The sequence below is a fragment of the Lagopus leucura genome, unplaced genomic scaffold (genome assembly GCF_019238085.1).
Source record: "Lagopus leucura isolate 7727_CA_CO unplaced genomic scaffold, USGS_WTPT01 Super-Scaffold_100038, whole genome shotgun sequence".
NCBI lineage: Eukaryota > Metazoa > Chordata > Aves > Galliformes > Phasianidae > Lagopus > Lagopus leucura.
In genome coordinates, this window is record NW_024962287.1 from 5,087,848 (window position 1) to 5,110,941 (window position 23,094).

Genomic DNA, 23,094 nt, shown 5'->3' on the forward strand with positions numbered 1-23,094 from the left:
ATCTCTGTATGAGGAAAGGCTGAGTGACCTGGGACTGTTCAGCTTGGGGAAAAGAAGACTGAGAGAGGGATCTGATCAGTGTTTGTAAATATCTAAAGGGAGGTGGAAGGCAAATGGATGCAGCCAGGCTCTTCTTGGTGGTGTGTAGCAATAGAACAAGGAGCAATGGCCTGAGACTTGTACATAGGAAGTTCTGTACAAACGTGGAAGAATTTCTTTACAGTAAGGGTGATGCAGCACTGGCACAGGCTGCCCAGAGAGGCAGTGGAGTCTCCTGTGGTGTTTTTAAAGACTTGTCTGGATGCTGATCTGTGTGACCTATTGTAGGGAACTGCTTTAGCAGGGATAGGACTCGATCTCTTGAGGTCCCTTCCAACCCCTGCAGTGCTGTGATTCTGTAATAAAAATGCAATTGAATTTGAGCCCCTTCTTGCATTTCACGTGCTGAAATCCTGCTGCTTCTGAGGTTTTGCTGCTGTGATAGTGTTCAGGCAGTTGCTACTGCTCTGACAAAAAAAAAAGCATGGCTGAAAACTGCCTGCCTTACTCATGTCTGTACAGTGTGAGAGCCCATCTATGCTGGTGCTCATTTGGCTTTCGAGCGTCCCTGGTTCTGAAGTGTGTTTCCTTTGATATCCTGTACTGTACATCAGACTTCACTGCAAAAGTAAAGCGGAGGGGACGTCTCCACTGTGTGGGTGTATTTCCTTCTAAAATGGGTCTTGTTCAGTAGAGAAATTTCACTTCTGAAGCCTGAAGCAGTTGCAGATGGGAAGGTGAGCAGTTTTGAGGCCTGCCCAGTTTTCTTTCAAGGAACCATTTATTGAACAAAAGAAATCTATAATCCCTATTACCGAAACGGAAGAAATTCAGCTTTGGTTCTGAGATGTTTCCTGGTGCAGGTGGTTTGGAGAGGCTTTTGAGTAAAGCCTCTTAGTGATGCCCGATGGTTTATTTTTGCTTCAGAGCCACTTGTGAGGCCATTTCATCTGTATCTTAAAAGCATGTGAAGAATGGGCTGGAAAGCTGTGTTTCTAATTCCTCACAGCGAGTCGTATGAAAATTGCACATTATGCCTCTGCGGAGTATAACGTGCTGTGGCTTGCAGGGAGCAAAAATGGGAATTACATTTTGCCCTGGTAGATGTTGAACCTTTCGAGTGAGCTTTTAAAAAAGCAATCGGTTTGTCCTCTGTGCCAGAACTGCTCAAGGCTGATGTTTTAAATTAACTTCCTTGTATTTATTAATCATTCCCTGAGTATATGTGCATTAAGATGCAGTTTGGCTAGACGCTGATGACGTTTAGCCGTGAGGCAGAGACTGTTTAAAAACAATAATTAATAAGGGAATAGCGAAGGCATCTACTGTAAAATGGCTAACAGTTCAAAATTTTGGAAGGGAAAACTGGCCATCCAAAGTATTAGAGAATAATTTAAAAAGAAGTTGCCAACTATGAACATTAAAATAGGCTGGAAGTTGGAATGTCACGGTACATGACGCACTGTTCGTTTGCAATAGTCGGTTGTCGGGACATTAAGCAGAAAGAGTTCTTTGCAGTTGTGGGGACAATTTCGGATTAGAACAGCACTTCAGAAGATTTCAGTGTATTACTTAAAAATGCCTGTAAGTGTTAAGTGCTTTTTGAATTAAATCGCATCCGCTTCAGTTTCAGCGCAGCCCGAGTCTGTACATTTTGTCAGGAAAACAGATGAACAAAGAGCCAAGTGTAATTCCTGCATCCTAATGTTACAAGTGAATTAATCCAATCAATTATGCCCAGATATATAGGACAACTAAGTTAAGTTAAATAGAGTGGAAAGGCTATTCCCTTGTTTCGAAGCGTTGTTTTGATGGCAGTAGTGCTCATGCTGTGCAAGATTTCCAAATGTAAATAGAGGCATGGATCTGATTCAGAATATTAACGTGGTCTTCTGCAATTCCTTTTGCTTTGGCACCTTCCTTTCTATGAGCTGAGCCTCGTGGCTGTGCCCTGAGCTACGGAGAGTGGTGTGGTCTGCAGAAGGCACGTGGTGCAGGTTTTGAAGATGGCCCCAGGTGGGTCCTGTAGATGGTAACAGCTCCTGGAGGGCGGTGAAAATAACAGCTATGAGGCAACAGGGCAGTGATGGTACCAGAAAGCCAATGGTTGTATCAGAAATGCCCATGGTTGTATCAAAAGGCCAGTGGTAGTATCAGAAATGTTAGTGGTTGTATCAGAAAGTCAGTGGTTGTATTGGAAAGACCAATGGTTACGTCAGAAGGGTCAATGATTATATCAGAAAAACCAATGGTTATATTGGAAAGGCCAGTGGTTATCATGAAAGGCCACTGGTTATATTGGAAAAACCAACAGCAGCTCTCTGGCTCTGCCACAAGGTGCCATGTTGTGGCCACATCCATTGCAACTGATGTCAGATTTGCAGTTCATGAGCATATGCAACTGCATTCAATGTCCGTGCTCTGGATTTGTTTAATTCCCAAATAGAAACCCAGGTATAGCAAGACAACTGTCAGGATGGGTGATGGCGCGATTGTTGTTTGGTAATTTGAACAGGACAGACCTGCTCAGTGCTAACTTGGCTGGCACAGGGTTCAACTTCGTTCTGCCTCTGCCCCTGAGAAGCTGTCAGGCACTGGAACTGCCTGTGAATAATTTCACAATTAATAAAGAAACACGAAACCCAACCCAGTGGTGAGAAAGCTGCACCGTGAACTTCAGCATTAGCATGTCTCTGTACAGTGCTCCTCCACTAAGATTTTGGTCATTCCTGGGCCTGTACATAAGAAGTCTCCTGGAACTGTTCTGATGCTTGCAGTCTGACCTTGCTTCATGCTTTCTGTTTTTACAGAACTTATATTCTTGTTTTTTTTCTTCTACTACAGGGATTTGGCATGCTACTCATGGAGGAGGCAGAAAGAATAGCCAAGGAGGAGCACGGGTCATGGAAAATTGCTGTCATTTCAGGTATCTTTGCTCTATCCCCCCCCTTTTTTTTCTCTTAATCTGAAAATAAATCCACTACAACTGATGCCAACTGCTGTGACCATTGAAATGAGCATCAGCTTAGTAACTGAGTTGAATTCCAGCCTGGCTCCATCCAATACAACGCTGCCGTGGTGAGCAGCGTGCCAAAGGATGCTGCAGGGAGCCATCCTGCTTTGGCTGCCAAGGAGCCTTGGCCATGGGTGCCTTCCTGCTCCCAAGGCTGCAATTTCTGAGCTCACTGCTTCGGCCTCGTTGCAGGTTGTTACTGCTGAGGGCTCACTTTCCAGTGCTTATGAGGATAGAAAATTGCCATCCTCCATTTTAGAGCCCTTCTGCAAGTGCCATCATTAGGGTGGACAGATGTGCTTTTAGGATACATTAAGCATTATCGTGGAGAAGCAAGCTGTATAAGAAAGCTGCAGCCCTTTCTCCTGTTTCATTTGCAAGGCACTGTGACTGAGGAGGGCAACAGCAGCTCATGGTGTGCGTGTGTGTGAAGTCAAGGTCAGGACTGCCTTTGTGCATTGATTTATTCTGATGTTAGTGGCTACTGTGGATATAGAAAGTTGTTACAGGCATATAGGTAACAGAGGAGGCTGGCCAAGTAGTGCTAAGGAACTTGGCCAAAAGAGCTTCAATACAGACCTTATATAAAAATAATAATCCTCTCTCATCCCACCAAAATAAACCACTGAGAAGCAGAAAACCATCAGTTTGATCCAAGCTGCTGAGTGCTGAATGAAGAGCCTGTGTGTGTGCTTGCTGCTGGGTCCTGTCACGGGCTGTCTGCAAACTGGAGAAGGCCATCTCAACAAGTGCCTGCAGTGAGGGCCACATCTGAGCGAGGGTGAGGTGCAGGTCATAACCTGATGCTTAGCATGGAGATGTGGCCCTGAGGGACATGGGTAGTGGGTAGTATTGATGATGGGGCAGCAGGTGGACTTGATGATCTCAGAGCTCTCTTCCAACCTTGATTCCATGATTCTGTGAGTGTGCATGGTGATGATGGGTTGGCAGTTGGACTTGATGGTGTTAGAGCTCTCTTCCAACCTCACTGACTCTGCATTCTCTGGATTCGTTGCTCTTAAGACATAAAGCAATGTTTCTCTATTTGCTGCAGCAGATGAGTCAGTTTGAATCTTGTGTGGCTGAGAAATGCCCATACCTGGTATTTCCTCAAGAAAACAGAGAAAGTGGAAACGTTTTCTTTTGTACTAACAGCATCCTGACTTGGGATGCGTGGGGGAATGTGTGGTGGTAATCCTGCTGCGAAAAGAACATTTCGACAAGAGCAGAAAATGTGCAGCAATTACTAAAGAGAAAAAGAGATCTGTTACTGCATTCGTGGTACTAATTTTACCTGTAGTTTAGCAAACTGATACACAGAATGTTTTCTTTGCGTTGAAATGCAGTGCCAGGAGTCTGCCTTGGTTGCATGTAGTTTGTGTCGTCGCAGGAAGATCTCAGCTGTGATTTTTATCTTCATTTTCCCCCAGACTGTAAAGTACAATATGGTACAGTTTGTCTTTATAACAGAATACTGCAGCATCTGCAAAGAGCAGTTTTCCAGCTGTTTCCTTGGAGATGTTGTCGCTTGAATTTCAACTCTCCTCTAAGTTTTATCTGAAATACAAATGCAGCCAGAAGTTCTTTCTCCATTGGAGGATGAGCTTGCTTTTGCTACTTCTGCTTTTCAAATTCATTTTTAATCTGGGAACCCACTGCATCGTCTCCAACATATTGCAAAATTTTCACTGCCATTTGGAGAGAAACACAGAGGAGAAATCTACTTCAAAAATATCTCTCACAGGGCTCTTTCTCTCATTTTTGTACTGCATATTTTATTAATGCTTTGTTGCAGTGGTTTATTTAATGGTGTCCTTTCTTCAGCAGCGTTTTCCAGCGTGGCATTTCTTGGCTACATTAATACTAGTTAATTAAATAGTGTCAGAACACCCAGTGTGTGGAATGTGGGAAATGGGTATATCAGGGGGCTCCAGGAGTCATAGAACTACAGAGTGGTTGGATTTGGAAGGAGCCCTTATAGGCCATCTGTCCCACTCCCTGCACTGAGCAGGGACACCCACAGCTCCATCAGTGCTCACAGCCCCATCCAGCCTGACCTTGGCTGTCTGCAGGGACGGGGCACCACCTCATCTCTGTGCAACCTGTGCCAGTGCCTCACCGCCCTTATTGTAAACAACTTCTTCCTTGTATCCAACCTAAATCTCCCCTTTTTGAGTTTCAAAACCATTTCACCTTGGAAATGCACTTAATTCCGACAGATAAAGGTAACTTCAAAAGGAAACGTTTTTGTACAACATTAAAAAGAAGTCAAAAACAGGAGAAAAAAAAAAACAAAACAAGGAAGGAAGAAAGCCCTATGGCTAATGTGCATTCAGTGAGGTTGCAGCAGAAGAGTTGCCATCCTGCCCAGGCGGCTTGCAGCCCTTCTGACAGCCACCATTCCTGCCCCCTGCACCGTGTCCATCACATCCTCACTGCTTCCGGACCTCTCTCCTCCACAGCAGCACATCTGAACTGCCAGAGCTCATTTTCTTTTGTCCAGATGCCCTGGGGGGCTCCAGGCTGCTTTCTTCCCACGTGTAACCCAGTCAGTGTTCTTAATGACACATTATGTCACGTCCCCACAAGTGTGGATGTCCTTTGCTCAGTCAGGTGCCGTGTCTTGCACTTTGCCACATCTTGCTCTGAGGGGGGCTGAGATTCCTCCCCCCTCAGCACATTTTCACCTTCACTATCAGGCACTGCTATCAAATCACTGATACAAACCTGCAGCTGAGAGACAAGCGAGTAATTTACGATTGCCTCCTGATTAAGATCAGTGGGACCGTGATAATCCGTTTGGGGTGACTGATCCCAGCGTCTTTCTCCTGAGCCAGGCACCCACAATCATGAGGCTGTGAATGGAAATGAAACCAATCCCACCCATTTTCTGCAGTCCCCACAAGAGATGAGGTGGTTCGTGGTTGTCGGTGACTCATCCCCCAGTCTGTTGGTGCTGCTCGAGCGTACTGTCTCATGCATTTAAGGAAACTGCTACTCCTGCCTTTGCCTTTCGCAGTTACAGATAATAACAGAGGTTAGGAACTTTCTAAAAGTAAATCTGATGCATCATACTGGTGTTGAATTCACCTGAAAGGTAAAACATGAACTTGCGTGTAAATCAGAGGGAAAGTTCTAGGGCACGTTTGATGGTACTCTAAAGTATCTTAATTTGCTCGTGTAAATAGCCCTCTGGTCTCCCTGCATGTAATAAATCACTCAAGTAATCAGCATCCCATACTTGATGTTGGATGTTGATTTGTGGGCTGCCTTGGAGCTTGCTGACTGGCAGGGTGTGCTCTGGGGGTCATAGGATGGAGCTCTGAAGCACTGCAGGAGGATGGATGGGGTTCAGCAGGGCTCCCAGCAGCTCTGCTGCCATCGGGGGGCGGTTACTGTTAGAAATGCCAATCTCACTGGATGTTAATAAGAGAAGAAGTGGCCTGAGATAAGTGGGAATGTGGGAATGGTAATGAATTGGCTCTGTGATGATTGCGTACTTTAGATGGATAGCCTTTGGAAAGAAAGTGATTAGATGAGTTTGGGAGAAGCCAAGGAGAAACCCATGCTGGTGGATTGGTGCTATGAAATAGCTGCCGTGTAGTTCTTAATGAACTTCAGTGTAGAAGGTTTAGTAATACAACAACTTTGAAAATAAACCTGATAGTGTCTTAACTGGGATTTCAGTGTAAGGCACGAACAGGAATATTGTTCACAGAATCATATCATAGAATGGCCTGGGTTGCAAAGGCCCACAGTGCTCATCCAGTTCCAACCCCCTGCTGTGTGCAGGTCACCAACCAGCAGCCCAGGCTGCCCAGAGCCACATCCAGCCTGGCCTTGAATGCCTGCAGGGATGGGGCATCCACAGCCTCCTTGGGCAACCTGTTCCAGTGTACCTTGTTGTTCTTAAGCAAGGGCACGGCTGCAAACCCCAGCATTCTTGGTTTGGTAGGAAGCTTTTCTGTTTTTATATACACATACAGACACGTGAAATATCAAAAACCTTTGTTTGTAGCCTGTATTAAAGTCACATGGCCTATAGTATAGTATAGTATGGAGCAGGGACTTTCACCTTTCTTTCATCAGCTGTCCCAGCTGAACATATTTTGGAAAATGGGAGCCAGTCTTTGTTTATTAAGGCTTTGTGCATACGAATGGTCCACAATCTCTAGGCAGTAGTGCACGGAGATAAGTTTTTTTAAGTTTTGGAAGTCTGATCAGTTCAGGGGTATGGAGCGTTCTGCCTGTTCCTAGCATGCCTTTCTAGAACCACAGGATCATTCAGGTTGGAAAAGATCTCTAAGTTCACCAGGTCCATCCCCAACCCATCCCACCACTGCTCACATCCCCACACTTCTGTAACACCTCCAGGGATGGTGACCCCACCACTTCCGTGTTCCAGCCCCATCCAGTTGTATGGATGAGGATACCTTCTTTATGTGCTCCCTTTCCTGAACACCCCCTTCCCCATTCTCAACCCAAACGATTCCCTAGAGCCTACAAAACCTCAATAATAGCAATCACAATGATAATAATATCAATAGAACACAGGTAGTGAGTTTGGGTTAGTCAGGATGTATTTAGAAATCAGACTCATGAAGAAATGGAGGTGACTTCCACATGAGTGACGTGTAACAAACGGTGGTATAAATAGACCTGAATCAGAACTGTGAGCAAGAGCAGTTTTTAAGGGTTTAAAAAGGAACAGTTCTCTTTCATGGGAATCTTCCTCTCTGACCAGCAGTGTTCCTGCACCGCCCACCGGTGCTAATCCTCCTTTTCAAGGCTGCAAGAGGTGAAGGGATTAAAGCTTGTTTTCCGTGAAAGCTTTGAGTGTAGATTTCCTCAAGTTGTGGGTTTTATGGTCACAACCTGAATTTGATGTGGGCTCACTGTCCAGCTCTCCAACTGCTGCTTTAGGCGAGCATTACATGTGCCTTAAGGCAGGCTTACCTGCAGCATGCAGTGCTCACTGCTGGAGGCTGATGGGGATGGGACCATCCTGCCTGGGGTACCAGCAGAGCAGGGTGAGGACTTCTCCCTTTGTCAAGAGCTGAGTGCTCGTGAGAGTTAGCAGATTTTCTTTCTCAATTACATACAAACAAATGCCATCGGTGCCTGCACTCCTTCGGAGCACATTTGCTTGCGCTCCTAGGAGTAAATTTCAGTGCTTCCCAGCGGACTCCTACCAGAGTATGTTGTTCTCCCTGCCGTTCTTGGAATAAGCAGGTTCAGCTGAACCTGTCTTCTCGTAATGCATCTCTTTGCTCTTAGAGGTGTTTAATCTACAGGCAGAAGGGGAGAAAGACGCAGCAGGGTTTAAGCGGGTTGCCGTCGCTTATTACAGCAGTGCCTAAAAAGCATGCAAGGTTACTTCCAAACAAAGGAAAATCTGAGGTCCCTGGCGTTGGGAACCCAGGAGCCATGGCAGGCAGTGAACCGGGGAATGATGTACAGAGCAAGCTGGGCTCTACAGCAGCTGCCTCACAGAGCGTCTCGTTAAATATCACTTCATTTGAAGAGGGCCGGTGGGAACAGCGCATTTAATTGACTATGGAATCAATGAGTGCTTTTGTAAGGGAAGATGAGCGTTTGCAAGGCAGGAAGGGCACTTTGGGTTCTGGTACCACGGAGGGAAATGATGGTACCGATGTGATGGGGAGTGAGAGAAGTCATTGCTTTGGGTGCTGGTGGTGCAGCGTGGTGTCTGAGCGTTTGACCAAGCAAACCAGAATCCAATCTTTGCAATAACGGGGCAGAGCCGGCGCTGCTCTCCTTGCTCCTTCATGCCCCCCACCACCTAAATCAAAGAGCAAAGTGAAAAAAAAAAGCCAGTGGCTTGTTTATCATGAAGTCGTTGCTCATTTAAGGTAATTTTCTGCATGAGTGGTGCCTTTCTACTCTTCTGATGTGAGTAGTGTATTAGTATGCAGGCTTGGGTAGCTGAATGGTAGACCCTGGAGGCATCACTCCATTATTCAGAGCTCTGGGGAGGTCTGATCTGAAATGTCTGTTTTTCCATTTTCCAGTATTTGTAATTGCATGTGTGTTTTCTTTGCCTTTCGTTGTTGTGGTTTTTTGTTGTTGGTTTTTTGTTTTTTGTCGGTGTTAGTTTTTTATTTTCTTTTTGCTTCTTGTTGTACCTGCTTTGAATTTACATCTTTTTCCCCTCTAAAAATTCCCCCCCCCCCCAAACTATACTAAAACACATGTAAACACATTGCTTCTCTGATGTCCACAAGTCCTTTAGGCACTGGAAACATCCAAACATGGTACTTGAGCCCAGTGTCTGGGCCAGGGAGCTCACTGTGCTTGTCATCACTTCTCCCTTTCTGGCAGCAGTCAGTGCTTGAGCTCTGAGTTTAATGCTTGAGTTCTGCAGTCAGCATTTCCTCTCCTGTTGGAAGGATGCTGCTCTTCCAATCCCTTCCGCTCCTGTTCCACCATCTGAGTGGCAGGTGGGATCTGGGTAGGTTCAGTGTGGAGGCTCTATCTCCCTTTCTGCACTCTGCAGGTCTCAGCACTTTCCTTTGGGAGTCAGTGAAGAGCAGTTGCATGCAGTGACTCAACCATTGAGGGTTTTTTTTTGGTCAGAAACAACAGCATTCAGGGGATGATTTAGAACAAACAAGCAAGCTGAGCCCTTGTTACCCGTGTTCCTCCCAGCCCGCAGGGTAAGCACAGCACAGTTCTTGTACCTGTTGTTCCTCTGTCCCATTTGCAGCACGTGTGCTCCAGATTGTGGCTGTGCCACATCAGTGTCACTTCTGACACTGCAGTACTGGGTGTCTGGGAAAGGGAAGAAATAGCAGGTAGGGATATGACATCTTCCTGCCCTCCAGCCGTTTGCTGCCCAAGGACTTCTGGAGTTGCAGAGAGTGCCTTTGTATTTGATAGGCCCCGGGGACTTGCTGCCTTGCCAGTCTGTCTGCCTGCAGCAGCTGATAAACTTCTCTCCCCATCCCTTTCCATTCTCCATCCTTTTCTGTGAGCTTTCTGGTGTTGGTTGGAACGCCTCATGTTGTATCTTGATCTTGGGAGAGGTCATCCTTCAGAATAAATCAAGGTGGACGAAGGACAGCCCTCTTTGTAGGTTTTCCTAGTGTCTCCTTGAGCATTTCCATTAGCTTAATTTTGACTTTGCTGCTTGCATCCCATAAGTACACCCATGGATCCTTAGTCCTGTAAGCAGTTGTATGGGACGCGCACACCAGTGACCAAGGTAAGACATGAGTTAGTGGGCGTGCTGGGGATGGGTTGGGGTTGGACGTAGTGATCTCAGAGGTCTTTAACAACTTTAATCATTCTGTGGTTCTACAACAGCTAGCCTGGAGTTTCTACACTGCAGTGCTTTGGTTTCAGGAGAATTTCATGTTTAAAGAATTGCACCATTTCTTTAACACAGCACCAGCCATGAGCTCATGGAAAGCAGTATGTAACAAATTTTGAAATACCAGAAGTTCCAAGGGGCAAACATGGAGGGGATCAAGGCCAGGTTGGATGGGGCCCTGGGCAGCATGCTGTAGTGCCTACGGCTGGGGTTGGAACTGGGTGATCTTTGAGGTTTCTTCTGACCCAAGCCATGCTATGAGTCCTCCCCCTCCTAAACAGTAGAAGTGTACAGCTCTTGTCTCAATGTGCTTGAACATATTCATCCTTTACGGGGCCTTTGTTTCCCTTTAAGCACCCACATGATGACTCTGTTGTCACCCTCTCATTTTGGAGGCTGCCTTTTACAGTAATGATGACCAAAGAGATTGAAGCTGGTGCTTTACAACTACTTGAAACATCTGAACAATAAAATTTCAAGAGTGGTACTCTTCTCTTTACAATACAGCAGTTACACATCGTGCTGCAAAACAGGCAGCAGAAATGTTTCCCCACTTCCTTTTAAAAGGATAAGAGACAGCCATGTGTTACAGGCTGCATGGGCAGCCTGGCTTTGTGCCATGCTTCTCCAGGCTTCTCCAGGCTCTGGGCTGTTGAGCTTTGCCATCTTGCCAAGCCCTTTATCTTACACTCCTCTTTGTGAGAAGGATGGGGCAGTGCCAAACCCACATCCTGCCCTGGCACCGTAGCACCTTGCTTTGACTCTGGGTGTAACGTTGCTGCATGCTCTGGGCTTTTTGTTTTGTTTTAAAGGATGTGTCCCCTCCAGCCTCAGGGATAACTGCTGATACGTGTGGTTTTCCAGTGGGATCATCTCAAAACTAATTGTACTAATTGTACCATCTAGCATTGCCTCTCTGTGCCCTTCACATATTCACACCGTCTGCTCTGTGTGACAGCCACTGAACTTCACAGCAGTGGCACGTGCAGAGTGCTGCAGGCACCAGCTGTGTGTCAGCACAAGCAACTGCCCCCACCCACCCAACACCAACCCTGCACCCAACAGCAGGGGCTGGGTGCCATTCACTTGTGACAGCACTCAGCTTCTTGGTTTTACCTCTGCAATCCAAGTTTCACCTGCCAAGATGAGGCTGTCACTGAGGATCACTTTCATTCCCAGCAGAGGAACCAAAGGTATCCAGCTTCCTAGTAGGTGTCTCCATCCCCATCCACCTATCCTAAAGCAGCTGCTAAAAGGAAACAGACAACATTATGCTCCCATTTCATCCTTATGGGACTGGTGTCTTGCTGGCTGACCCTGGGGGCATGCAGTTTGCAGCAGGTGCCTGGCGTGGTGAACCTGGAAGCCATGATGCCATAGGTGAGGCCAAGGGCAAGGGCCAGGAATGCACAGACAAAGCAGTTATGTGTTGTGAGGACTGTAAATGACTTTTTCCTACACTAAAAGCCAGCTCTATAAATACAATGCTCCTGCACGGAAGAGCTTTTTCAACTGCAGCAGTTGCTGTGACGTCTGTCAGCGTTATCTGTTTATGCTGGCATCAGGAAAGCAGGCTGGCTTGGCTTGTACCAACAGGATTGTCTCCTTATCTCTGCGCAGAAGATGCTTGTTTGGGAGGGGTGAGGGATGAGATTGAATTCCCCCACCGCAGGTGCTTGCCCTGTTAAAAGCGAACACGCCGAGCTCCATTAACAACCACCTTTTCCCTTCTCCATTCAGTGCAGGCATTTTGTCACCTGTGCCTACGCCGTCTCCGGTCACCTTTAAGCAAAACTCATCGATAATTTGTTCCCAGGCTGGGAGAGGCATCTGAAACCACAGCCAAACCCGCAGCGTCACACCCTGGCTTCCGAAGCAGCTCTTTAATGTCTCCCTGCAGGGAGATTGCTCCGTAGCCCCGCTCGGTCCCAGTGACGTAGCAGCCTTATCGCGGCGTGGAAGTCTGGCACCGCCGCCGCTCCCCGCCGTAAGCTAATTACTATGCGGCAAGATGATCAGTTTTCCCCCAGACCAGGTTTCTATTTGTGTGCTGTCAAGTAGAAAATTAACATGGACACAGGCCAGGAATGTTTCACGCCTGAGTGCGCCGGGGCCGGAGGTGGCGAGGGGAAGTCAGGCTGGATTTCTGAATGGCGGCGGTGTGAGATCAGGTGGTGCTGGGTGTCCTTTATGGGAGCAGCAGAGGAGCTGAGGAGATGGGGAAGAACCAGAGCAAAACGCACACAGCCCTCATGAGCTGCCCGGCTCTGTCTGCTTTGTTCAGAACAAAGCTGGTCGGTGTCTCATAGAACCATATCATCTTTTGAGTCAGAAGGGACCCTTAAAGGCTGTCTGGTCCCACTCCTTGCACAAACAGGGTCACCCACAGCTCCATCCGTGCTCAGAGCCCCATCCATGACCTTGGCTGTCTGCAGGGACATCCACCACCAATCTGGGCAACCTGTGCCAGTGCCTCACCGCCCTTAGCGTAAAAATCTCTCCTTATGTTTCTGCAGAGCAGGTGAGGGCTGAGGGCTGCACAGTTCTGAAGCAGTATTCATTCATCAGCTGTCACATGGATACTCCTCGCACTGCAGAGCTGGAAGCATGGCTGGTGTCCTCCCGTGCTGCTCCTGGGGTCTGTGCGAACACCCCAACTTTAAGGAATGGTATCGGGGAATTTGCAAGAAGTGCCCAAGAAATGAAGTTCAATCATAATGGAGTTTTCCTTTCCCAGTGTTTCTTGCTGGGAAAGCGGTGTGTTTTGGAGGGTCTTGGTGCTTCTTAATGTCAGGTGGTCACCGCCAGGCAGAGCCGTCACAGCTGCTCCCTGTGCCTGCTGCTTACGGGAGCCCATCGCAGGGATCCCTGCTGGCTGTGGGGCTGCCTGCTCTTTTCTCCCACTGCTTTTAGTCACCAGAGGTCATTAGTGTCTGATTGAGCTATTCAGCTGCAGCTCTGTGGCACCTTTTAGTCATTCCTCAGACGTTTATGTACAGCGTCCTCCTCCCGGCTCTGATGAGCAAGAGAGGGAGCTGAGGAGCGAAGGCTGATTTCAACCACTGCCTTCCTGAGCTGGGGCGGCTGCTGGAGCCGAGTTTCACAGCTGTGCAGAGAGCTCCTCAGAGGTTCCATGGGGGAGGTGGGGGCACAGGTGGGCTGCAGTGTTAATAACTGGGCACCTCGCTCTCGAGATTGCCAAGCATTCTTCCTTGGCTCTGAAAGCCTCCCAGGCCTTCGGAGAGAAAATTGATGGTGAATTCCTCCGGTGCTCGGTGAGTCATCCCAAATCCCCGGTCTCTCAGTAATACTTTGCCAGATGGGTTGAATGTTTCAGTCAACCATCTCTGGAAGGAGCCTCAAGACATTACGCAGCCGGTGCATCTAACGTCTCACAGGCCTTGAACTTGACAAATTCGGGATTGAGCAACAGGAACATTTTGCTGTCTGCATCTCTCTCAAGGCCTGGTGGCAGAGCTTTGCTCAAGTGTAAGAGAAGGATTTGCATGTAAATATTGAATTGCGTGTGGTTTGAAGTCAGGAGATCCACGAGCTCTGGGCTTCATCTGTCACCATAAAGGCAGTGCTGGCGTGGTGGCTGCGGACAGGGGATGCTGCCAGTGCAGCTGGGCCTGGCCAGGCCTGTGTAGTCATTAATGAAATGTTGCTTCTGCAATAAAGAGATCAATGAGATGGAAGCTCACCATCTGGAAGCTCCGTGATGGTTCTTAACTGATTTTTAGATGGCGAGTCTGCAGCTCTAACCATAACCAGGGCATCTCCCATGTGCTGAGAGGCAACCCACAGGTTGTATGCTGCAAAAACCAGTGTTTTAGTTCTACCTGTTAGTATTGGTGACAGTCTAGGGTTTGAGATTTGCCTTAAGAACAAATAAGAGAGATCCATTTGGTGATATCAGAAAGCTTTTGCTGTAGTTTTCCTTGTAGAGACCTCTAAGACCAACTCCAGCCCATTCCACCATGCCCACATCCCTCAGTGCCACATCCCCACGGTTCTGGAATGCCTCTAGGGATGGTGACCCCACCACCTCTCTAAGCAGCTGTGCCACTGCAGCACTGCTCTTTTGGAGAAGAAATGTTTCCTGATACCCAATCTGATGTCCCCATGCCATCCTCACGGTCTTCCTGCAGAGATGTGGAATGCAGAGCAGAGGAGGATGCTGCCTTAACAGAAGTCCAGCGTGTGGCCCTCGATCTCAGCTTTCAGAAGAAAAGGCTAAGACCTACATTTTGAGTAGGTGGCTGATAGCAGGGAAGCCTTTAACACTAGTTAAATGGTGAGACCAAAAATACTTCAGAAGAACTGTTCTGTGGTTTAAAAGCAAACATTAAAAAGTTTCTTTGAACCCATCAGAAATGAGGATGTTGATGCAAAGTTTGCTTTGCTAAAACTCAATAAGCAGTTCACTGAGTTATTCGATCAAATATACCAAATATACCAAAACCAAATACCAGATACCAAAACGCCCTTCTAGAGCAGCACTGCTGCATTTGCACCTTGCAAGCACATGGGCATGCAGGGCTGTCAGGCTCCTTGCTGCAGCCCCTGTTGTCCCTCCAGGAGTTAAATACAGGGATTTGGAGGATGCAAAAGATGAGAGGCTTTTCAAATTAGCCAGACTGTAGACCAGGTGAAGGTATTGTAAAGTTAAATTGGCTTCCATAGAATTAAAGGTGTGGTACGTGAGGAGCGGGCTGCAAAGGGGAGATCAGAGGTCTGCCTGTTTGTTACCTGGAGGTGTTTCTCCCATCAGTTCTGTTTATCGAGCAGGAGGGCTGACCACAAGCTGGAGCTTTGTCAGAAGGGGGCTGATCTCTTTGCATTTGCGTCAGATCGGCAGCGCTCCTTCTGACGTGGGCTCTCCTGGCAGAGGCTTGATGTGGCTGCAGGGAAGCCAGGGGGTGCTCAGGGCTTTGGGTTGTGCCTTCAGGAATAATCCAGTCTCTGATCTGAATGCGTTCTGTAGCAGAGAAGCGAGTTGGGGAGCTGAAGGGAGACCCTGGGCTTCAAAATGCTTCCTTATCGCAGCCGTGATTTGAGATCTCAGACAAATTACCCGTCTGCCTGGGATCTCGGCTCTTCTTGTGGGACGTGGCAATGACAGTACCTCCCTGCCAGGCAGAGGTGTTGTGAAAACAGCAATTTAACAGTGCTGGGAAGCAATCTGTGCGAGAAGGAAGCGAGACTCATTTGACAGAAGAAATAAAGGCTTTTCTCATCCAGGCCCCCAAAACAGCAGCACATGCACTGAACACAGGTTGGGGACAATTGCTGCTAGCTGGTTTGGTGCTGTTAATCACTTAGCCCTGACCAGAGAAAGGATTACGAAGTGCTTTGCATAATCATGTAAGTACATAAAGATGTATCTAAATCACAAGTCTAACTGCGACGCTAATTAGCTCTTTGTGGCTGCTGCTGCAGGAGGAGGTCACAAAGTGCTCAACTCTCCCATCCTGTGCTGGGTCCCTCCAGAGACTGCTGAAACATATGGGAAGGATGGCCCTGCAGGAGAGTGCTTCAGAGCTCTTCCTATTTTCTCTTTGCATTTCTCTGAGCGTGTTTTCCAGTGGCTGCCAGAGCATTAGGAGTTCTCTGTAGTTCTCAGTAGAATCTGCTGTTCTAAAAGAATTGAGCATGACTGTGCTTCCTCTCTCTGTTAATCTGAAAATGGAGAGTATCACATTTGGGAGATGCCGGGTAACGTTTCCAAACCCCCCTACTTGTAATTTCCAGAGGTTTTTATCTCCTAGCTAGTTAGGAGCTTTTGAGAAATAAGTTGCCAGCTGTCTAATGTAAAAGATCATATCTTTGCTGCGAGGATTGATGTAAGGAATGTTCATTGGCTTCTTAAATGAATAACGTTTCTGATTGCTTTGAAGCGCTCAGGTTTCCTCAGCAGTGCTCATGGTGTTGGTTTTTATCCATTTCCTTGGTGCTGATGAGGCACTGTGGTTATCTCACATCCTTTGCTTTTTCCCCATTGTTACCATTGGCTGCAGTTGGTTGGTAGCCATTCACATGAGGCGGCCTCGTGTTTTCCCTGAAGATAAAAAATCCAGCATTGTGAAAACTGTAAATGCCAAAGCAAACTGATCCGAGGTCATGGATGGATGTTCTGTGCATTCTTAACTCGTGTATCATTTTGGAAATGCGATGTGGTTTTCTTGGTTAGCATCCAGTACTCAAGAGAGAAGAAAAAGTTCTCTCATCTCTCCCTTCTGCGAGGTATTTGAAACCATGGGTTTGGCCCTTCCTCATTTAAGTAGGTCGTACCAGTGTGAGGAAGTCCCTTTGCTGGGCTCTGGATGGTCACTGGGTGGCTGCCAGGTGCCATTAAATGCTGGCTGTCAAGCTTTGAAGTCAAGACTGAACAGCAGATTTCACAATGAGGCATTTTCTTACAGCCAGCCAAGTTTCTTCTTGGGTTTGGTGGAGGTCGAGGCAAGAAATATAAAGGAAAACCTAAAACTTCTCTCTTAGAAGCAATCTTGAGTCTCCACCAATAGCCACAGGGAAGAAGGGGGTTGTGTTGGCTTGCACACCGCTCACAACTCTCCAAGTCACCCAACCACGTGTCTTAAGAGTTCCAAAATGTGAGCTTTGTGATCCCTGCATGATGGCCTTTGAATGCCCCTCATGCTCTGGCAGCATCAGTCTGATCACAGGAGATGTGCACGGGAGGTTCTCAGAGCCTTGGCTGCCCCAGATTCCAGAGGCTGGCTTGGGATTCGCTGCTAGTCTGGATAAAGTCCATGACGCTTCAGCAAGTACCATTTCCTGTCCCACTGCCTGCAGGAACCAGGAGTCTTTTGCTCAGCACCCTTGAAGGACAACTCTACCCAGCAGAGACCCTACAACCAATTCAGGTGCCACGATGTCCTTACCCAACTGAGATTCTACAGCAATTTGGATGCCACGATCTCCCTACCCAACTGAGATCCTACAGTGATTTGGGTGCCCATGCAGTGAGCCCGAAGCTCAAAGCAAAGCATGGAGCAAGGCAGTCAGTTCCATAACACTTGGCAGAGCTCTGACTGCCAGCAGAACAGCAGTTGGCACATGGGTGGTTGGAGGCAATTTGGAAGGTTCAGCTGATGTGGGTTCATGCTGCCTGGCACGCAAGGCTCTGGTAACTGCTTCTAAGATATGGATTGAGGGGGAAGGAAGCTGTGAAATGCTACATGCCCCGACTGCACTGCTTCGGGATGGATTTCAGTGGTTGCCAAAAGATGTGGAGGCCTATGTAGAGATAATTCTCTCATGTGCCTCGGTAAGTCTCTGCTATGGAAATTTTATGAACTATTAGTTGCTCTTTAATGAGCCTGAAAACAATCTCATTTTCACTTAGTTCTGTGCCCAGCGAGCCATGCTGAAGGAATCTTTGAGGATACTCGGGCTCTGCTGCTGCACTGCAATATTTCTGTGTGGCAGAGCTGAGTCAGAAGGGTGTATTTATGGGCTTTGCATAGCAAGGTCACGGGCAGGGGGCTGCATGTGGGCAGAGAAAGCTGATTTCCTCCATCCTCCTTCAGGGCCAGAAATGTTTAACCCTGATACCGTGGTCACCTTCCACCATCCTCTGTTTGTTTGCTTGTTTGTTTTTAATTTCTTTTTGCAGTTTAAATGTTACAGTAAAAAGATTTGGGGGTTTTATCAGTAGGCTTCGCCGTTATTCAGCCACCACCAAAAGGAGAGAGCAAAAGGCTATGAAATGAACGGGCAGGCGGTGCCAGAAGATGTGTCATCAAAGATTGCAGCAAGGGATGCTTCCAAAAAGCCTCAGCTGGCCGTGGGTTCTGCCCAGCAGGTGTGATCCAAGCCCCTGTGCTCCCAGATTGTTCAAACGGAACTCACTGCTAAGTTTGGTGTGGAATGTTTAACATTCAGAGGCCCATTTGAAAGGCAACTGATGATGGCTTTTGGAAGTCGAAAAGCTTCTTGTGACAGCTTCTGGCTGTACTCTTCCATTCCCGTGTGTTATTTCTTTTGTGGTACTTGTGGAATGATGTTGCTTTTCGCTGGGGTTTGACTTTGAGCTGTAGGTACACGTGCTGTAAATCAGAGCAGCAAGGCACCCCTGGGGGTGTTCAGGGATGCGGCCCTGCGCTGCTGCCTGATTTAGTGGTTGGCAACCCTGCCTGCAGCAGGAGGGTTGGAACTGGATGATCTTTGAGGTCCCTTCCAACCCAAGTTATTATATGACGATGCTGTGATTGGGAAGAGAACTGGTGCCTTCCTTTCAGTACTGTTAGACATTACGGATGGCTTCTCCAGCCCTTAATCTGGCGTGACTTGTGAACAGACAAAGTGGCTTGTTAGTTTAATAGCTCTCATTCTCTTACTTCTTGCACGTCGATGCTGTCCTGACAGAAGCCAGCAGCTTCGCCCTGCTCCGTTGTCTATTGTTTGGGCTTTGCGTTCATACAAAATGGTGATAATCTCACAATGGAAATGACTTCTTCATGATTTATGGGCAGTCATTCGTGCCCCACGGAGCTTTTATTCCGTTCAGCAGTGCCTTCTGACTTCTGCTTCTCTCATGGGTGAAGGCAGCCTGGCTGCTGGCTGTCAGCCTGCTTTTAATTCCACATTTCAACACCCCGTTTCTTTCCCAGTTGTGTCACACTGATTGTAAAACATCCTTCCTTCACCCTGCCTGTGATTTCCTGATACTCTCTGACTACAGAGAAGCGCCTTTGTATTCATAGCATCCCAGTGAATTCTGTAGGCTGGATCTGTTGCTGTTTGGGTTCTGAGCAGCTGAAGTGAATCCTGAGCTCACCCTCAATTGCTGCGCATCATTTTGCTTCACTGGGCTCTTGCTGCATTTCAGCACAGTTCCTTTCAGAGAAAAATAAGCTACAGGCTGTGTTCCAGAGGCAGATCCAGCCCAGACACCAAGGTCTGAATGCACAGCGCTTTGCCCAGCTTCAGACCAAGCATGCAGTGGGGAGGAGGAGCCCAGGGAACCAAAAGTCAGCACAGTGCAGGTGCATGGGCTGAGCACCAAGGGATCCCATCTGCTGCTCCGCTCCTGCCTCACCAGGTTGGTCCCTAAGACGTCTGTGCAGCAGCTCGTACCTCCCACCTGCCTGCCTTCCCCTTTCCAAATGCAGATCCCTATTCTGTAGCACGATGGAGGCTCGTGGATGGGCTCTGCCCTCTGCTCTGTAAGCAGCACATTGCTGCCTTTCTCTCCCTGCTTTTTTCTGCATCCATGTGTTGAATTTCCAGCTCTGCTAGGATCTGATGGTCCAATGGTCATAATCCCAAATGCTTGGCTTCTGTACCTGAACCCAGTGGCTGCTTCTTGGGATATCTTCATGAGAGCTTTTCCCTTCAAAAAAAGCTTCTTGCCTTGAAGACGTTCCTGCAGTGCTGGAGCTAGCAGGATGCCTCCGAAATCTCATTGAGGCATCTCACCTCCTGCCTGCTCCTTTCCATCTTTCTGAAACTGTGGATGCCCTTGGAGGTGCCCAGGGCCAGGTTGGATGGGGTCCTGGGCAGCCTGATCTGGTGGATGGCAGCCCTACCCATGACAGGAGTGGGTGGAATGTGAGGTCCCTTCCAACCCAACCATTCCGTAGTTCATTTGAAGGACAGTGATTCTGTGCAAGAAGTTTTGCTATGAGCATGGCTTGATGACGACAGAGGTGCTTCAAGAGGCAGCACTGCGTGGGACCCCAGGAGCACAGGGCTGCCAACTGCATCATCAGTCTTGTTAATGGCTCGAACCCATCGGCCTCAAACGAGGAGGAGCTGGCACTTCACTAGGGCCACTTAATAGCTCTGAGATTAATGGGGGCAGCACACAATGCTCCGCTGCAACCTCAGCTGCCTTCTTTTAAAATCCACGCATTTCCCAAGAGTTTGAGGGGAAAAAAAAAAGGAGGGGCTGTTTAACCAGTTCTAATCGAGGTGGTTTTAAAACCATAATCTGAATTACTGTGTTGTCGTTGGCTCTGAGGATTCTTCTTCAGCTTTGATTTCACTTTTGCTTGAGTTCTGGGCTGCAGGTAGAGTGGCTCTGCTGCTTTATTGCCACTGTCTGTATGTCACATCCCAGTGTCTCTGCTAATGAGCCCTGGGGATTTGGGGGCAAGGTGTTGATGCAAGTGATGGTTTGCTGCAGGTCAGAGATCCGGCTCCCCTGGACAGGAATCACAGAACTGTTTGAGTTGGGAGGGACCCTTAAAGGCTGTCTGATCCCACTCCCTGCACTGAACAGGGACACCCACAGCTCCATCAGTGCTCAGAGCCCCATCCAGCCTGACCTTGGCATGGTCATCCAGCGCCTCTTTGGGCAACCTGTGCCAGTGCCTCAGTACTCTTAGCATAAAAATCCTTCTCCTTATATCCAGTGTAAGGATCAGGAGGAGGGACTGCCTGGAGCTCTGGTGCTGAAGCATCTTGTAAGTACTGCAGCGTGCATTGGGGAACGCATCGCAGCTCCTCAACATGCTCCTGGTGGTGAGGTGGCCTCAGGTGCACGAGCAGGAAGGGGTTATGCCAGGCACTGCACGGTGGGGACACGGCCGTTCCTGGAGAGCCATTTCCAAGTGCCAGGGTTTCCAGGAACTGGCTGGAGGCTCTGAGATTAATCGTAGAAGCATTGAGTGGAGTAGGGTGGAAGGGACCTCAGAGATCAGCCGGTCCCACCCCCTGCTGTAGGAAAGGGGAGGAGAGGGCTGTGGAATCTGTCCTGCTGTCCCTGCCCACCGGCTGCAGGGACAGCAGTGCCGTGATGCTGAGTCCTTCCTCTGCTGATGACTAATGTCTGCATATGTGAGTAATTAGATAAGGTGAGGGGGGAGGCTGCTGGCACAGACCTGTCTTGCTGCAGGATGCAATGGGGTTCATTAGAAGAGGAAGACGAGGACCAGAGGCACACAGAGCCTCCATTCAATGAGGAAATTGGATTGCGGCTGCAGAGCCCACTTGTCGAGCTGGAGTGGAGCTGAGCTCATTTCTAGGAGCACCGGGACGCAGCTGCTGGGCTCTAGAGCCCTTCAGTTCCTGGTAGAGGTGCCTGCAGCTGGGCCGCCTGCTCCAGGGAGCTCACCTTTGGTTTTCTTCTGAGCTCCCAGATGTGTTCACTGCCGTTCCCTTCGTCTCTGCCTTGCAGCTTTTCTCAGCACAGTGGACAGGGCAGATGAAACACTGCATTAAAGCTCTACTGTTCTCCTCACAGGCGTTGGCACGAGGAACTACTACAGGAAGATCGGCTACGAGCTGGAGGGGCCATACATGGTGAAAAGGCTGCAGTGAACCCAGCAGGTCCTCACCCCACCTGCTGCAAGGAGAGGACGTGGCTGATCCAGGAGAAAAGCTCACGGTGCTGGTTGGAGGCTGAAAACCAAAGCCTGCCAGCTGCAAAGGACTTGTTTGTGCCCATGGCAGCAAATGAGGAGCACGGTTCTCCTGAGGTGTGCTTTGCCCCAGGAGGGGTGGTGGACATCACACACACATCCAGGGCTGCCTTTGCTGCGTTGCTATGTGGGACTGAATCACAGGTGAACTGAAGGGCACCCTATAAGGCAGCCCAGTGTGGAAAAGTGTCCATTATTTCTAGGATGCTGCCATTGGACCTTTAATATGCATTGAAATTGTGTGGGTTATTGTGCAACATAAATGAATTCCTGCTCTGTGCCTACTTACTTATTTACACTGCCACAGCTGCTTTTTGTCCATCCCAAGCAGTGCACTTTGATCCTTCTAGGAGGCTATCAGGGGTTGGAAGCCACTGTCCACCTTGCTGATGGTAGGGTTGGAGATTGAAACTTATCTTAAGCCTCTGTGGGGTCACAGTCACATTTGTGTCTCCGAGGCTCCAGTCCAATCTCCTTTAAAGCAGGTTCAAGCAGATGAGGTTGCTCAGCATCCTGTTCAGCCGACGCTTATATACCTCTGTGGTATAAAGCCTACAACACGTAGGTCCCTGTTTCAGTATTTGACGCCTTGTATGGTGAAAAGATTGGGAAAATAGCTTTGGCACTTTGAAACTTGTGCCACTGCCCTGTGACCTGTCACTGTGCACCTCTGGTCCCCTTCTTCTCTATGCACATTCTCCTCACCCATACCCTACACCATAACTGGCCTCCGTTGGCCTCCTTTCCGTTCTTTTCATCTCCACTCTCAATGTTCTGTTCCTCCATTCTGGAACTCAGTGCCCTGGGCACAAGAATGCTGTGCAGCGGCAGGGGCAGAAGCCTTGTTCAGGGCAAGGTGTCCAGCACCCCTTGTTCTCCCTTATCCATGCTGCTTCAGGACAGGATTAATTCATCAGGAGATGATGAAAGGTGCCACTGGTAACTGGGACACGTTAAGCTTCTACTGCCACAAAGCACAGGAGATGAAAATGGATGCACTGCGATTTCTGTGCTGAATCCCTAGTGTTCTCCCCAGAACGGGGCTGTTCTGGTGCTGTCGTGCATTGTGAATCACACTGACATGCTCAGCTCCCCCAGCCTTCATTTCCAGGTGAGCAAAGCTCAGCACTTGGTATCAGAAAGCTCAGCCCTCTGGCAAAGCCAGGATATGCCTGTGGGAGTGCAGTGGAGCTGTGGGCACCGAGTGGAGCTCAGCAGTGCTGAGCTGCTGGCACCAACCTCACTGCAAAGAGCCGTCCGTGCTCATGTTTTCAGCCAGGCCATTCCCTCCAAGGCATTAGTGCTGTCTGGTGACAAAT

The 23,094-nt window shown here is 48.4% G+C and overlaps 1 protein-coding gene across 2 annotated transcripts in view; it reads left to right on the plus strand.

The window, feature by feature from the left end:
• ELP3 (elongator acetyltransferase complex subunit 3) overlaps window positions 1-22,063 on the plus strand; it is an 84,926-nt gene extending 62,863 nt beyond the window's left edge. For both annotated transcript variants that reach the window (XM_042883505.1, XM_042883506.1), the window contains 2 exons: window positions 2,884-2,965; window positions 21,598-22,063. In XM_042883505.1, coding sequence (XP_042739439.1) covers window positions 2,884-2,965; window positions 21,598-21,674 — 159 coding nt within the window. In that variant the 3' untranslated portion in view covers window positions 21,675-22,063. The remainder of the gene's footprint in view (window positions 1-2,883; window positions 2,966-21,597) is intronic.
• Window positions 22,064-23,094: the final 1,031 nt, after the last annotated feature.